Source organism: Saimiri boliviensis, chromosome 10 (genome assembly GCF_048565385.1).
Source record: "Saimiri boliviensis isolate mSaiBol1 chromosome 10, mSaiBol1.pri, whole genome shotgun sequence".
NCBI lineage: Eukaryota > Metazoa > Chordata > Mammalia > Primates > Cebidae > Saimiri > Saimiri boliviensis.
This window is the reverse complement of record NC_133458.1, coordinates 72,725,855-72,742,992: the sequence shown is the minus strand read 5'-3', so window position 1 is coordinate 72,742,992 and position 17,138 is coordinate 72,725,855. Positions and strand designations below refer to the sequence as shown.

The 17,138-nt window shown below is 44.9% G+C and overlaps 1 protein-coding gene across 1 annotated transcript; it reads left to right on the top strand.

Moving 5' to 3' along the window:
* Positions 1-12,067: 12,067 nt before the first annotated feature.
* Positions 12,068-16,165, top strand: DLX5 (distal-less homeobox 5). The gene is made up of 3 exons (XM_003921237.4): positions 12,068-12,630; positions 14,555-14,739; positions 15,836-16,165. The coding sequence occupies exons 1-3, from the start codon at positions 12,276-12,278 to the stop codon at positions 16,163-16,165; spliced, it is 870 nt and encodes a 289-aa protein (XP_003921286.1). The 5' UTR covers positions 12,068-12,275.
* Positions 16,166-17,138: the final 973 nt, after the last annotated feature.

Below are 17,138 nucleotides of genomic sequence, written 5' to 3'. Positions count from 1 at the left end.
CCTAGAAGAATTGACTCAATAATTGCCATGATAATCATGAAATGGAAACTAGAAAAAGTGGGATTCCCAAATTAAGTGGAATTTTCTCACATGTCTGCCCTTTCAAGACAGTGATTAGTTACTATAAATCTTTAAACCCAAGTTTCTTAGGCTTAAAAAAGTCAAGAAAGTTAAGAAAAGTTCAGCCACTGCCTAGTCCTGTAATATTGTCTAAGTCACTCATTTTCATTATCCTGCTTGTATAAATCTTTAAACCCAAGTTTCTTAGGCTTAAAAAAGTCAAGGAAGTTAAGCAAAGTTCAGCCACTGCCTGGTCCTATAATATTGTCTAAGTCACTCATTTTGATTGTCCTACTTCAAGAAAAAAAGTAAGTTTCACTGGATCCCAGGAGTGTTGGGCAGACTAATTAATAGCTATAAAATGCTTTCAAATGCAGAATGCTGTATCTGTATGTGCTAACATTTTTTCAGTAATCATGTTAATATCCTATTCATTTCACTGGTAATTGTGTAGCACCATCATAATGTAATGATGTACGCCATGCAAAAGTCAGGTGAAATGATCTAATGATGTCAAGTTGAAATGCTGTCAGTGTAAATCTAAAAAGATAGTATAACACTGTCAAAAATGAAAGGAAATTATGGTATTGTAAGTTCTACTACTATTAAAAGATGTAAGAAGGAAAGGGTTCCACAATCTGGGGCAATGTCTGTTATGACAGATCTGCTCAAGCAACTTAAAAGACAAACTGGCATTCCTCATCTAATTTTCTTTATCCAAAGAGTTTTTATTAAAATTTTTTGTTAATTTCCTACATGAATGTCTTCAAGCCCAGAATAGGACTGTGATTCTCAAAAGCAATTTGTGTTTGAAATATTCATTGTTCTTTGGGTCTATGGTCCAACATTAATTGCACCAGATAGTCATTTCTCTTGCAAGAGCAGGAATACATTTTAAAAGTTTTGTGAAAAAGAAATAGTCCTCAAAGTTTCACTCTTTGAGGAAACCTAGGCAGTAAGGGAGAGCTTTGTTATACATGGCACACCTCACGTAAGAAAAGAAATATGGTGCATTAATGCATAGTCAATTTAAGCATAAGTATTTATCTCTTTGTATACCAGATTTTGAAAAGCCTTAGGAAGTTATAGATAAAAAGGAAACAAGTCAGGTACAGTGGCTCACACCTGTAATCCCAACACTTTGGGAGGCCGAGGCAGGCGGATCCTTTGAGCCCAGGAATTCCAAACCAGCCTGGGCAAGATGGCAGAACTCTGGCTCAAAAATAAATAAATAAATAAAACATTTAAAAATAATAATAAATAAAAAGAAAAAAAGAGAAGACCTTTTGGTATACTTATACTTCTGTGCATTTGGAAGCCTCCAGTTCCAATTCTCTGAAGTTTTCTATTATAAGGGAGATTCAGATTAAGTGTTTTAAAAAATATGGAGGCACAATTTCTGCCAAAACTATTAAAAAGATAATAATCAAAATGAAGTAAAGGATATAGAGTGAACACTTAGGAAAATGTTAGATAAGGAAGTGAACTTTGCTGTACTCAGGGAGTCTACTGTTCCAATTCTACTATTCTATTGTATGAGTTGGAAATAGTTGCAACTTTCCCTCACCTAAGCATTTGGCTGGGTAAGCATGATGTGGGCTGGATTTCAGCTCCCACTCCCCTTTACCGTGGCACGCTTATGCAGCGCACAACCTGCATATACACAGGTCGTGATCTTGACCATCCCTAACCTACCAAGGATACACTATGTAAGTCAACCCCAAGGCAACTAAAAAAATCTAAGCTTTGCTAATCAGGCAAGTTTCCCTGATGCCAGGCTTCTGGACAGGACTTTCCAAGATGGCCTCCAAAAGGACTTTGGAGAGTGTGAAGAAATATGCCACAAAATCCAGGTTTGGCCAGGACTACTCCAATTTACTCCTATTGTTCTAGTAAAGTGATTATCAACCCCTTTTCACTTTCAAAAGTGTCCCAGTTTAGATGATAACTTATATTGTCATTCTATACATAACTTTGCTAAAGAAACAGGGTGAACATTTTGCCAGAATAGTCTGTAGATAGATAGGTGAGACACATCGGTGAAAAACAAGGGAAAAGAAAGAATGGGAGCAAATGGTGGGACAAGATCTGCTGCTTAGTTTTATTTATTTCTATTTATTTTTTATTTTTGATTTTTATTTTTTTGAGACGGAGTTTCGCTCTTGTTACCCAGGCTGGAGTGCAATGGCACGATCTCGGCTCACCGCAACCTCCGCCTCCTGGGTTCAGGCAATTCTCCTGCCTCAGCCTCCTGAGTAGCTGGGATTACAGGCACGCGCCACCATGCCCAGCTAATTTTTGTATTTTTAGTAGAGACGGGGTTTCACCATGTTGACCAGGATCGTCTCGATCTCTTGACCTCGTGATCCACCCGTCTCGGCCTCCCAAAGTGCTGGGATTATAGGCGTGAGCCACCGCGCCCGGCCTGCTGCTTAGTTTTATATGTGTTTGTCCTCAGTTCCAGGGACCAAATGCCCATTGACATTTAACATCAGTTATAAAAATTAAGCTTTTTATTAAGAGAAACTTTCCCCTGAATTTTCCTTGTTCCAACACTAAAAACCACCCTACCTCAGATTTATAGTATATTTCCATTCAGTTTCCTAAGCTGTGGATGCTAATATCCAACAATTGAATTCTAAAGAAAAGTGAAACTGATTAAAGGGAAAGGAAACTGTTGATACAAACAAACGATTTAAACTAAAACAGCCACAATTTATTGTATGTGTCTTTAGGTGTAAGAACACAAAGAATGCCGGGCGCGGTGGCTCAAGCCTGTAATCCCAGCACTTTGGGAGGCCGAGGCGGGTGGATCACAAGGTCAAGAGATCAAGACCATCCTGGTCAACAAGGTGAAACCCCGTCTCTACTAAAAATACAAAAAATTAACTGGACACGGTTGTGCGTGCCTGTAATCCCAGCTACTCAGGAGGCTGAGGCAGGAGAATTGCCTGAACCCAGGAGGCGGAGGCTGCGGTGAGCCGAGATCGCGCCATTGCACTCCAGCCTGGGTAACAAGAGCGAAACTCCATCTCAAAACACACACACACACACACACACACACACACACACGCACAAAGAAAAGAAAAGTAGCAACAGAAACATTATTCCGGTATTTAAAGGCTTAGTTTTACACTTTTTGCACTTTTATTTTCCACAGGGTATAGGATTTCTGGTTTTAGAGACCTCCCATGCAATAAACTTATTAGCCACAGGATAATAATTAATAATTAAATTTCTTTCTTAACCTGTCTGCCTCACATTCATCAATAGAAAATGAATAATAATGGCATCTCCTTACAGGCTGCTGTAGAGATTAAATGAAATAATACACCCAAAGCATTTAGCATACAGTAAATACCTAATTTGTTGGTTTGGAGATGATTATTATTATTCTTATTTGAGATGAGGACTCACTTTATTATTTGAGATGAGGTTACCTAGGTTTGAGTGCAGTGGCATGATCATGGCTCACTGCAGCCTCAACCTCCTGGACTCAAGTGAACCTCTGACCTCAACCTCCCGAGTAGCTGGGACCACAGGTGCATGTCACCATGTTTGGGTAATTTTTGTTTGTTTGTTTTGTTTTGTTTTGTTTTGTTTTGTAGTGGTGTCACTATGTTGCCTAGGCTGGTCTCCAACTCTTGCGCTCAAATGATCTTCCTGCTTTGGCCTTCCAAAGTGCTGGGATTACAGGCACACCCCACCTCACCTCTGGCCTGAATTGTTGTTGTTGTTGCTGCTGTTTTATATTAAAAGAGCAGCATGTTTACTTCAGTCTATGACCAACTCTTTTTGTGTTTTGTATGTGCGTACAGATAGCATTTTGACCAGGGGAGATTTTAACTACTCTTAGGTAACAACACAATTTACATAGCGTGTGCCAAATAGAAAGTTGGGAAATCAGGTTTCTTCCTGCCTTACTTACCTCACAAGACTATTGTGAGAGTAAAGGATCAATTACAAAAGAACTTTCTGGGATTAAAAAAAGTTTAAAACTCTAAGCAAATGTAAGGAATTATTATTATAAAAGTGAATTATTTGGGCCTTAGTATATTAATCTGTCAAGTAGGTATTCAAGGAGTACCTATCATTCAAATAAAACGTATTTGAAAGTGGATATCCATTATCAAAGTGCTAACAAACAGTAAAATTCCTAACCGCAATTTTTATCAGTGTTATTTCCTCTGACCCAACCCCCTGGAGAACAGATGAGGTGGCCATTTGTCTTTCATGGACATGGAGAGATGAGTCAGGCATCTCTTATTTTCAGGAGCATGCTGATCTACAGAGACTGGCGTAGAAGGCTAGGTAGGCCCAGTGGTTAGCATCCATGCTCATGGAGGAAGTGACAATTGCAAGGATGGTGATGGGAGGGAGTAGGCAAGACAGGGGGAGATGGCAGCCCAGGACTGAGCCAGAAATTCTATGCCTAGATATTCCTAGGCATAGTGTGGGACAGAGGGAATACCAATTTGGCACTGTTCAAAGGCCAGGCAGGCACTTCACTCCCAAGAGCAGTAGCTGGCAGGCAGTGCCACCACACCACCATTCAAACTCACCAATAAAGGGTGAGGTAGGAATGCCAATATGGAATATGAGCAAGTTCAAGTTAAATGAAAGGCAAATATATAAAAGTTGAGGACCACCCAAAACAGGCAGGCATAGCAGCTTCTCAAGGCACTGTGAAAGTATAAGTGAATTATATGTGAAATCCCTTTGGGAAAAACCATTTAAAGGTCTATAAAATTTGCAAGACATGCCAAATACTCGCCATAAGACTCTGAAGAGGAATGGAGCCCAATAACGCACTCGAAACATTTACAGAACATTTTTCCTAAACTGTGATATTTAAGGCCACATTGAATTTTAATGACCCTAGTAAAAGAGAGTCACAAAAAAAGTGACTTTCATTCCAACTTCTCAGAGAAGTGTTCCCCAAAAGACAATCCTTGGGTGGACAAGTGCTTTTTCCTGAATGTCCCCCAGTGATTATTTTAATTCAGAGAGAATAAGGAAGATCTATTTCTATCTTTTTGCTTTCCATTCTTTGGTCTATTTCTCTTCTAATATCTTCCATCATTATTATAAGTTAGGAAAAATTACCAGACAATTTTAATTATTAGATACTTCCTATTTTTGTGCCTAATTAAGATGCTTCAAGAATAATTCTATTAAAAGTATTATCACTTTAGCAAATATGATATCATCTTTGGTTCATCTATTTATTGTGATGCTAAAACATTCTTCCTATCCTCTCTAAGTTTGCTATGCAGGTTAACTGCTAGCCACCTAGCACAGTTACAATATAACATAACCCTAAGTGTGTCTGAATCTCTTGAATGGCACTTGTAAAAAAGCTGTAACAGTGTACTCATGAAGCAGCTAGAGACTCAAATAACAGAGAAGACAACAGAGAACTGTGAGGAAAATTGTACATTCTGAATTTTTTCATGTATGAATACAGTTGTTCTTGCCTATATCTTTTATTTTTTGATTTCCAACTTTGCCTTTTTTATTCTAAGAAATTATTTAATGCAATGCCAGTATATTCTCTGTGGCTAGCTAATGTCCCAAGTATCATTAAGAAGCATCTTTTGCCTCTCTAACTCCAAAGATTCCTGGAACTTGCAAGAAAAATTCCAGACATCCCCTAAACCTCATTTTAGACTAATAGTGGTGCATGCAGACACATAGTAGGTTACCTGCAAAGTGAGGTCTGTCGAAAAGTTGTAGCAGCAACCACAGTGTTCCTTGATTTGCTAAGTAACCTACTGAAATGCATGCATCAATTGACTGGGTGAAATGCATATAGACCGCTGGGCACATGCGGTTACATGCCCACAATTACAAATCAGGATGAAGCAATAAATTATACTAAGGCATATGTTTATTATATGTTGCTGCATGTACCATCCTACAGCCTGCTATGTTGAAACAGTAAAATAAAATAGAACTGAAGACTTAAGGTTGAAAAAGTAAAATTTGCTTAACTGCCCATGGGCTATATGAGTATTACTAAGCTTCTGGCTGCAAATAATGTATCTTTTCTGCCCACAATTTTTAAAAGTGCCTCCATTGCTGTGTCAGCTACACTTCACTTGGAAAGCTATTGACTTTTCCTTTCTGTTGCCTTAATTTTCTTCTGCAGGAGCACAGAGGGATTCAAGTCCAGGTGGGCACTGCGGCTTCAACTGATTGTGCTGTGTAACACAGCAGGGAAACCTCTTATCTCAGGCTGGAGTTGCCTGTTTAAGATTTTTTTCCTTTATAAAAGGTAAAGATAGTAAACACAGCTGTAGAAAATGGTTTTGTCTTTTTTTTACTGTTTGTTTTAATCTGTTAAAATGATATAATTAAGGCAGAGGGTAAAAAATGTCTATAAAATTATACTATCTGCCCTTGTGCATATATGTTGTGGGCCAAGTTTTACGCAGTTCACAGTGTTTAAATGATCTGAATGGCTTTGGCTTTATAATTGGTTTTCTGCATTTCTCATACAGTGTCATCACATCATAAAATACAGTGGCTTAGGATCAATGAACTCTAAAATTCTAAATTGATCTTGGAATTAGGATGTTATTAAAGGTGACTGAAGCGTCTCTCTTGCTATTTCCTTCCCAGAGCTGAATCATTGCTTTGAATTCCTGTCTGCCAATTACTTTTCTTTTAACTCCACAAGGAGCATTTTTAGAATTTGGAATATTTATATATCTTTAAGAAGAATAAAGTTTTTGTAAATAGTAACACAGCCAAACCTTCCTTTCAAGAAGATGAAATCCGAATTTGGGATGAAGAATATGCCTCAATTTCAGTTTGCAAAGACATATAATAATATAATCCCATTTACTTCCTATTTAGATGAACTTGAAGTGTTTTCAGCTGTGGTATGTTAAATTCGTCTCATAGAGAATAGATTTGAGTGGATACTTAAAGCCTTTTCCTAGCTAGTTATGTTTAAGTTAAATGAATAAACATATTTTAATGTCTTAATTATAAAAACAAAACATGTAGAAGTCTATGATCTGCCCTATCATTTGGAAATAAACCAAAAATCTTATTAGGTTGGAATTAAGTGGAAAATAGTTTTCCCCTCTGGAGATTTTTAATTTATTCAGAATATTTATATAATTGCCTCCTATCAAATCCTTTGAAATTGACTTTGTTGGGGATGCTCTTTAACTCCAAACACATTTTTCTTGAGGGCAAGGGGATATTATAATTAATTTCAGCATGAGGAAAACCTTTTTCCTACTTATCCTATTCCCTCTTCACACCCCCTTTTCCTCTTCTCCCTCCCTAGATAAGCTCACTATTGATTTATGTGGGTTCCTAAACATTTTAGCTTGGGCCTAGTTAGTTCAGCCTCATAAAGTCATGGGAAGAACTTTGAACCTACATGTGGAATTAGACAGTTTTCCTAACTCAGAAGATGATCCACCTCTGAATGCTACATCCAAGTCAGCGTCCATAGCCCTCTATTGGGAGGCAAAGACCATTCAGTTGCATTGCCAAAACCAATGACTAACAACTTGTGATGTTTTTGAAAGCCATTGCTACTTTTGCAATCATAATTCCTATCTTTTTATCTCACCCTAATTCAAAGAAATGTGCCTTTTGTATACAAATTATCAAGTTGACTATTTCAGAGCTCTCACTTTAAGCTATTAAATGGTCTTAGTATCGCAACTCAAAGATAACTGCAGCTCCATTGTAATAAAACAATTACTCAGATTTACCTCCACAAAATGTATGACTGAACCAGTTTTGTTGTGTTTGAGATTTCTAGGATGAAAAGTACTCTAAATGGATCATGATAAGAGTGAACTGCTCTGAGAGCATTTTTCACTGGACAATGGATAAAACCATGTAAATAAAAGGAAAAATAAACCTCACCTCCAAAACAGGACTTTCAAAAAAATGAGTGTTCTACTGATAAAGCAAAAACGTGATTTTTATATCAAGTGTGCCTATACAATGCTAGCATCATATTAAAGGGTCCTTTATTTACTTGAATTATGCATATCCAATTGATGTGTACAATGTTTTATATAAATGAAGGTTTCCATATTTAAAATATCTTAAGTTCATAAATTAAATATTTTCAACTCCACTGAGTTTTCTGAGTTTCAAGCCCAAAAGAAAAGGTGTTCCACTATTGGCACTTCTATGAGTAAATAGATTTCCAGATAGTCTACATGGAGAAAATTGAGTAACTGTTACTAAAATTTTCTGTTCCTCCACCCCCTTCCATGGCTTTCTCCCTGCAAACTTAGTGGCACTCTTTGCAATCCACAGTAGTGAATGACCAAAAGCCTCCCAAGCACCTTATCTAACTAGAGGAGGGCCTTCTTCAGAAATGCCTAGGAAAGGTCCCCCGGGAGCAGTGGCTCATGCCTATAATCCTAGTCCTCTGAGAGGGCGAGGCATATGGATCACTTGACGTCAGGAGTTCGAGACCAGTGTGGTCAACATGGCGAAACCCTACCTCTACTAAAAGTACAAAAATTAGCCAAGCGTGGTGGTGGGTACCTGTAATCCCAGCTAGTCAGGAGGCTGAGGCACAAGAATCGCTTGAACCGGGGAGAAGGAGGTTGCAGTGAGCCAAGATCGTGCCGCTGCACTCCAGCCTGAGCAACAAAGCAAGACTCTGCGGGGGGCGGGGGAAAAAAAAGGACTAGGAAAGAAGAGTCACCCTTGATATCTTCCAGTCACCCCAGGTGGGGACATTGAACAAGCACCTTACACCCAACAGTTGTGGGAGGCGGAAGAGGGCAGGGGATAGGGGGCAGGGGGCAAGGGGCAGGGGCCACCACGCCAAGACCCAGAAAAAGGTCAGCCGGTGAGAAGAGGGCGGAAAAGTATGAATGTGCAAGAAGTAAAGGAAAGGAAGGAAAAAGCGTGGGAATTGAAAGATCTATTGGAAGTACAGGATCTATTGGAAGTACAGAGAAAGAAAGCCACCTGGTAGCGAGGTCTGAAACGAAGGACACTGGTGTTGTCCAGCCCGTAACTGAGCTTGGGATTTGCCGTTTGTGCAATGTTGCTCGAGAACACTGGGTGGCGCTCGTGGTAAAGACTTGCACCTAACCTTAGGGTCCCCCCCACCACCACCACCCCCGCAACACTTCCCCTTCCTTTCCTTTGCAGATTTCGGCTACTAAAAGATGAAATTACTCACATTCTTCCTACGTGTCTCAGCGGGGAGCGCACTGCTGGAAGAGTCTGATGCCGTGGAGCTGTTTCTCCATCTCCACGGCTGGATTTGTCGGCGGGTTTTGAAAGGCAACAGCGTCCAGCCCGCTGGCCTTAGGACAAAGCTGGAGGCCCTGATGTGAGAACTACCTAACAGCACCAACAAAAAGTTGCTGCTCCGAGAGCAGGGATACGGGTCGGTGTATGCCCTGAGCGTGGGTACCAAGCCGCAGCCAAGGCCCGCAGCTGAGCCGGCAGTGCACAGAACTACTATGCCTACATAGTGAAATTAAATAAAACTGTATTGTGAACAGAACCCCCGCTTTTTTTAGCGCTTCCTCTCCCTGCCCGCTGCCTTTAAAGAAAGGGAGGAGAGGGGAGTGGGGTTAACCTAGAAAAGAGGAACAAAATCAAGAAAGTTGAGGCTCTGGACCTGTAGAAACACATCCAGATTTGGTCTCACCCAGAAGCAGAACGGCTCAAGTCTGCTTGAGCGCCAAAGTTCTAACGCTTTAGGAACTGAAACAAAGAAGTTAAATTTATCCCTCCCTCCCACTTTTTGTCTTTTATGAAATGTAGGAAAGAATGTCCATTTTGACAGCGGGATGGAGGAGAAAGGTGAAATGTAGCAAGGTCTAGAACTAATTTAACATTGTAACATTATTTTCAATAGGATCCCGAACTTCTAAATTTTGCCCCAAGTCCAATCCCAATCCCATCCTGGTTAGGATCTGCCATCTCAGCAAGGTGTATTGCTAGGAACACCCTGTTTAACATAACCGCGTGGTAATTCATATCCCTATGTAACCCAAACTGTCGAAGATCGGGCAGCAGAGGAAGGGATCCCGGCTCCCTGCCCACTTATCTTTGCTGGGAGGTGCTCTGAACTGTACCTGGCATTGATCTGGGTAAACGATTCTTGTAATTCACTGGCAAGGTGCGTGTCCGACAACTTCTCCAGAGCAGAGCCCGGGACCACAGACCTCTGTTTCCCTGCCGTCCTGTCAGCTCCTCACAGCCCACATCTAGACGGTTAACAGCCTGTCGGAAATCGACAGCGCCGAGTCAGAGCTGGCTGGCGGCTGCGGCTCTGTTTACCCCAAAGTCTATCTCAGAGAAACCCAGGGCAGCGCAGGCCCAAAGTGCGTGACTCGGGCCAAGGGAAAGGGGAGGATACCACTGGGGGTCAGCCTCCCCGCGCTGAAGTTTCCCCTCAAAGAAAGTGCGGTCCAGACCGCCAAGGCAGGGAGTTGGTGCACGCACGTCAGCTCTGCTTTGGAGTTCCCGAGCGGGGCTGCATCTTGCTCTGAGCTCCAGACACCCTACCTCTACCTGTCGGCCTGTTTGGGGCCGAGCGGCTCCACAGCCCAAGTAAGGCTAAACTAACAATAGACACGACTAATACAGACGCCTTCTTCTTCGGTAGGAGGGAAAAGGGAGGGGAGGCCAGATAACCTTAGATATCCGGTGGAACTGCCAGGTTGCGGGACCCCGTAAAGGAAATTGCAGGAAGGCCCCAAATCATGATCCAGCCCCCGGAGTTGCCTATTTGAGGGGAGTATCAATGGGGATTGACAGAGACTTTTATATTAAATTTCTAAACTCTCAGCTGGATCACGACTAGAACAAGGATAGCACCTCCGGAAGGGCAAACTTCAGACTTCGTGTACCAATTTAATGATTCTTGAATCCTTTCTTCCCTCGCATAGAACTAAGTAGGATGTCTTTGCAGCAGGAAATAAAGGGAAGAAGGTACAGAAATCTGGGCTGGGGAATGGAGAGACTGGGCCTCGAGTGCCACATTCATGGATCCAGGAGGAGGAAATCAATGGGCATCATCTGACTTCACCATATCGGAGACATTTCCATTCTTTCCTGGAGGCATGACAGGTCATACATGGATCCATTCACCTTTGCAGAAGTCTTTAGCCACGGAACATAGTTACAGACCCTTTATTCCAATGCCTTGAAAATAGAGGAAAACATTAAACAGAAGTGGAGCTGTTTGGCTCTACTTGCAAGCCAGCAAAGAGGATTTGGGCATCCTTAAGTTATATTTGTTTAAGACAGTAATTTTTAAAAGCCATTGTAAGAACTTCGGGTTGCAGGAACTCTCCCTGCCATTTACCGGCTTAATGGACATTGTGCATTATTGGGCATTCCTATCCAGCCCGCGTCTCTGAGATACTCATCTCCTGCAAAGGAAGTTGCCTCTTTCCCCAAAGAGCAAATTTTCAAAACATGTCTAAGTTTCAACTTGCTTCCCAACACTCCACTTAAAAAAACGCTGTTATCCACTCCTTCTCTCCTCCATCCTCCATCCCCCCGCTCCCCGCACCTTGATTCCCTATTTCAGTATCAGTGTTTAATTCTACACTCGCCTATGATGCAGCCCACGGGGGCGGGGTAGTGGGGAGCAAGGAAAGATGGTTGCCCACCTCATTCCCAAAACATGTGCACTTTTGAGGCTTCTGATTGGAACACATTGTTCCCAGACATCACAGAGCTTGTGCTGGGGCATCTCCGACGTCTTTGGAATTTACTAAAAACAGATTTACTGAGACCTCTCCCCACCCCCCCCACCCCCAAAAAGGAAAAACACACACACGGGCGCGCGCGCGCACACACACAAACATACACACCCCCTCCGTACCCCCACCCTTTTTAAGCAATGCTTTGTTGTGCTAAAACTAGTTGGACGAGTTAGGGTGTTACGGCTGCTCCCGAGGCCCTGGCCAATGGAACCAGATCCACCCCGCTGTGCGTAAGCGCGCAATTAAGGATTTAACCAAGGCTGTGCTGCGCCTCAGCCAGCAGTCAGCCGGCCGGAGACAGAGACTCCAAGACTCCCAGCCTCCTCCTCGCCGCGGCGGTCGCCTCCTCCTTCTTTCCTCCTCCTCTTCCTCCTCCTCCCTCGCTCCCACAGCCATGTCTGCTTAGACCAGAGCAGCCCCACAGCCAACTCCGGCAGCCGCCACCGCCACAACAGCAAGGACAGCCACTGCCGCCGCCAGTGAGCTATGACAGGAGTGTTTGACAGAAGGGTCCCCAGCATCCGATCCGGCGACTTTCAAGCTCCGTTCCAGACGTCCGCAGCTATGCACCATCCGTCTCAGGAATCGCCAACTTTGCCCGAGTCATCAGCTACGGATTCTGACTACTACAGTCCTACGGGGGGAGCCCCGCACGGCTACTGCTCTCCTACCTCGGCTTCCTATGGCAAAGCGCTCAACCCCTACCAATATCAGTATCACGGCGTGAACGGCTCCGCCGCGAGCTACCCAGCCAAAGCTTACGCCGACTATAGCTACGCCAGCTCCTACCACCAATACGGCGGCGCCTACAACCGCGTCCCAAGCGCCACTAACCAGCCAGGTACGTGGACCGGGGGTAGGTTGGGCAGATTCCAGGGGACTAGAACGCTGGGGGCGCGAAGTAGGGTGGTAGATTGGGGGCCACAGCGGTTCACTGCAGTGGGGTGCACGAGGCAGAAGGGAGGAGGACCCAGACCCTCTGACAAAGAGTTTTTCTCCGGCTCGCATTTTAGGGATTCTTAGTAGGAGAGCCCTGCGGGGGTTCGAACTAGCACCCTCCCCTCGGGCACCTTCCGAAGCCCTCAGTTGCTGGATTCCCAGCTTCCCCGGCCAGGAAGCCGACTGGGCTGGAAAGGGGATAGGGGTGGAGAGAAGAAAGAATCAAGCAGCCCCTGGCGTTTGCGTAATAAAGGGGAGGTTAGTTGTTGGGAATTTTGGTAAGCGTGCTGGGTTGGTGTGAGTGGGAGTAGAAGTCTGCCTCAGAGACTCAGTCAGGATTAGTCTGGGAGTCGCCACAGGCTAGCACGGTGCGGGTGCCCTGAGCACGCTGGATGGGGGTGGGGGGATAGGGAGTTATAGCTAGCCAGAGAAGAGCGCGCCGAGAGCTTTGCGGTTTATCCAGGCATTTCCAAAAACAAAAAGCCATTTGAAGGTGGAGGAGGGTTGCTGAGGGGTCACGTTGTAGGAGGGCTTTCTTTCTTTCTCTCTCTCTCTCTCTCTCTCTCTCTCTCTCTCTCTCTCTCTCTCCATAGGTGCCCAAAATTTGTCTTTCCCTCCTCCTTTTTCGTCCCCCTTGAAACTTACTTAGAGTTTAAGAGAGTTAGTGAGCTTGAGCGGTAAGAGAGGGGCACGAGGTCTCGGTGGAGAGGTTTTACTGGTCAGGTTTGATCTCTTCCCACCAGCACATTAATAATCCTGCTAATATTAGCATCCCCTACTCTGGCAGAATTGAGACCACAGCCCTCAACCTCCACCCTTCTCCCTGGAACCTACACACACACACACACACACACACACACACACACACACGCACACCCCGGAGTGGTTCTCTGCCAGTTCCAGAGGGGTGGTACTTTTGAGGAAGGGGACCTCTAGCCCCAGGGCACGTTTGTACAACACGCTTTTGGGAATCCGCCCCCCACCCTGCATTCCCCCCAACCCCATACTCAGAACAGTGAGAATTTCGTGCTGACCTGCCTCCCCTTTCCTACGAAACCACCCCACCACCGGTTCCTTCATGTGTGACTCGTGCTGAAATTTAAAAGGGAGCCCCTGGTTGAGGTGTCTTCGTTTCTTTCACTCCCTCTGTATTTCGTGCATAAGTGGAAGATTTTTTTTTTTAAGCCAAGAACATATTAAGTATATTTGTAAAAGAAACCAGACACATCTGTGCCCTCGCAGATCTGCAGCGAGATTACGGGGCTGCATAATCGGCCCTCTGTCTGCCGCGGCCCCGACCGCTCACTGCTGAAGTAAAGGAGCATAGTTTGTTTGTGGGTCTTTGAACTTTGGAGACCTCGGTTAGCGTCTTCCCTGCCCAAGCGTCTGGCTTCTGCGGGCGCCCGAACAGACGCCGACAGTAGCCGGGTCACGGCCGGGAGGCTTCTGCTTGAAGCCCCGAGAGGGGTTGGTGTTCTTGTCTCGGAAACGCGGGGGAGAACCCGGTGGGCGTAAAGACCAGTCCGGGAGAAGGAGGCACCACCGCAAGAGCTGAGTCCCAGATGCCAAGGGGAAAGCTGTGTTGTAGGAAGCGCTTTGCACAAACCTATCCGAATGAACAGAGTAGGAATTAATCAGACTACGCCGCTTTTCCATATTTGGGGGAGGAGCATTTTTATCGGGGTCTTGAAAAGCCAAGATGTTGGTGATATGGGAAAAGAGTGAAGACTGCGTGGTAAGAAACGCAAGGACTCTATTTGAGGCCCTTCCGCAAAAGGGACATTGTCTGGTGACAAGCTTTAACTGAGTCTGTTTTGATTATTTAGAGAAAGAAGTGGCCGAGCCCGAGGTGAGAATGGTGAATGGCAAACCAAAGAAAGTTCGTAAACCCAGGACTATTTATTCCAGCTTTCAGCTGGCCGCATTACAGAGAAGGTTTCAGAAGACTCAGTACCTCGCCTTGCCGGAACGCGCCGAGCTGGCCGCCTCGCTGGGATTGACGCAAACACAGGTAAAGCCGCTGCTATGCACTAGACCTGCTTGAGCTGCAGGTCTGGTTGGGTCGCGTGGTTCAGTCTCGGGGACTGGAATCGTTTGGACAGTACCCGTGAGAAACTAACAGGCAGACACAAAAACACCAGCCCCTATGCTTTTCCCTCTGTGAATCAGGCCTCGAGATAGTGGGGGTACGATTCATCATGGGCCTGGAGATAACTCCCCCTAACCGCGCCCCCCGGACCCCTAGCATCGGGCCTCGGGAGCTCAGGGACCAATTTCTCGGGTTGAAAGCAAACCGAGAGTTATTTCTAGGACGGCCTTGCAGCCCTGAGAAACTATCTGGTTTTCTTAACAATGTATATCTTCCTCGGGGTGAGCAGGGCCTGGGACAATCGCGGTGGTCTCAGGCTAAGAAAAGGCTGAGAACGTCGCCTGGAGCGGAAAAACTGAAGGGTCGTGCCCTGAGCTTATGGGAGCTTCAGGCCAAGGCCGGCTGAAGGTCGCAAGGCTGCGGTGGCGGGGAGGGGGACAGTCTTTCCTGGATTGTCCCATCCGCTTTACTCCAACCCAGCTGGGGCCTACGGAAGCTTAAAGAATGTTTGAGTCGCGGATAAGAACTGCAGTCAGATTCTGGCTTTTCTGAGCTGCAGAGGGAGTGAAGGGAGTAGGACGACAGGTTGGGAGCTCGCTCCTTTTCCTCATCACAGGCGTGTGTAGCCAGCCCCACGCCCCTTTCCCTCTGCTATCCCGCAATTGTTTTGGAGAGCTTCGCCGCGTTCCGCGCCTCCTGCGCAGGCTTACGCTAGCGCGCCGCCGCCGCGGACACTCGGGCGTGCACTCGCCGCGCTCGCGTCCCCCACCCCCAGCCCAAACAAAAGACAAGCCTTAGGGTCGTGGCCTCCCTGGGCCGGGGCGCACCGATCCGGCCAGGGCGCCCTCTGGGGCCAACGCTCCACGGTTTGCCTCAGGCGTAGGCCGCAAACTGCGGGGAGACGACGGGCAAGGCTGGGCGGCCCAAGGGCCCGAAGATGCCTCCAGTCGCTGCCCCGGGGAAGGCGCGGGCAACCTCTGAGTGTCCCGGTAACGTGTGCCTTTGTTCCCCAACTCAGGTGAAAATCTGGTTTCAGAACAAAAGATCCAAGATCAAGAAGATCATGAAAAACGGGGAGATGCCCCCGGAGCACAGTCCCAGCTCCAGCGACCCAATGGCGTGTAACTCGCCGCAGTCTCCAGCAGTGTGGGAGCCCCAGGGCTCTTCCCGCTCACTCAGCCACCACCCTCATGCCCACCCTCCGACCTCCAACCAGTCCCCTGCGTCCACCTACCTGGAGAACTCTGCATCCTGGTACACAAGCGCAGCCAGCTCAATCAATTCCCACCTGCCGCCGCCCGGCTCTTTACAGCACCCGCTGACGCTGGCTTCCGGGACTCTCTATTAGATGGGCTGCTCTCTTTTACTCTTTTTTGGGACTACTGTGTTTTGCTGTTTTAGAAAACCATAAAGAAAGGAATTCAAATGAGAAGTTCGGAAAACTGAAAAAAGATTCATGTGTAAAGCTTTTTTTGCATGTAAGTTATTGCATTTCAAAGGACCCTCACCCCCTTTTTTTACAGAGGACCTTTTTTTGCGCAACTGTGGACACTTTCAATGGTGCCTTGAAATCTATGACCTCAACTTTTCAAAAGACTTTTTTCAATGTTATTTTAGCTATGTAAATAAGTGTAGATAGAGGAATTAAACTGTATATTCTGGATAAATAAAATTATTTCGGCCACGAAAGCGGAATGTTTCTGAAAAATACTTCATTTTGCCCCTCTGATAACCGGCTAGCGAAGTTTTATTGAAGGCAACTAAAGAAGGACAAGCTCTGCAGAGATCCAACAAGGCAAAACAGAAAAACAGAAGTCGGGGCTGCATGCATGCAGACTGTATATGTGTTTATCTTCGATGCTGTATTTGTGTGTGTGTGTGCGTGCATATATATATATATATATATATATATATATATATATATATGGCAGGTTTATAGTACTGCCATATCATATATTTAGGTGTTTTGTTCTGTTTTGTTGCCTAGCCACAAAAACCTTTAGATAAAAAATTTAACTCTAAATTGTTTCAGGTAGAAAGTTATGCTGAAATAAAAATACATCCCTCTCACCCTGTATGTGAATTAGAAGGCAACAGACATCCTTCAATAACTCCTCTGAATTCTAAGCTCAAAGCAATTATCTTGGAGAAGCGCCCCCACCCATCAGCCTCTGTGTAGTGCTAGAGCAATTAGACAAATTACCCTTCAAAGGGAGTTTCCAGAGATGAGAAAACGAAAAGAAAAAGAAATCTCCCCTCACACCTATTACATTTCTAAAATATCTAAAATGTTTAGAGCGTGGCAAATCATAGAGCCTTGG

What these genes read in the sequence shown, in the direction of transcription:
- DLX5 (XM_003921237.4), top strand. Translation starts at nt 12,276, where the DNA reads ATGACAGGAGTGTTTGACAGAAGGGTCCCCAGCATCCGATCCGGCGAC. An exon ending in AAGCGCCACTAACCAGCCAG is followed by an intron (nt 12,631 to 14,554) that starts GTACGTGGACCG and finishes TTGATTATTTAG; the next exon opens with AGAAAGAAGTGGCCGAGCCC. An exon ending in TGGGATTGACGCAAACACAG is followed by an intron (nt 14,740 to 15,835) that starts GTAAAGCCGCTG and finishes TCCCCAACTCAG; the next exon opens with GTGAAAATCTGGTTTCAGAA.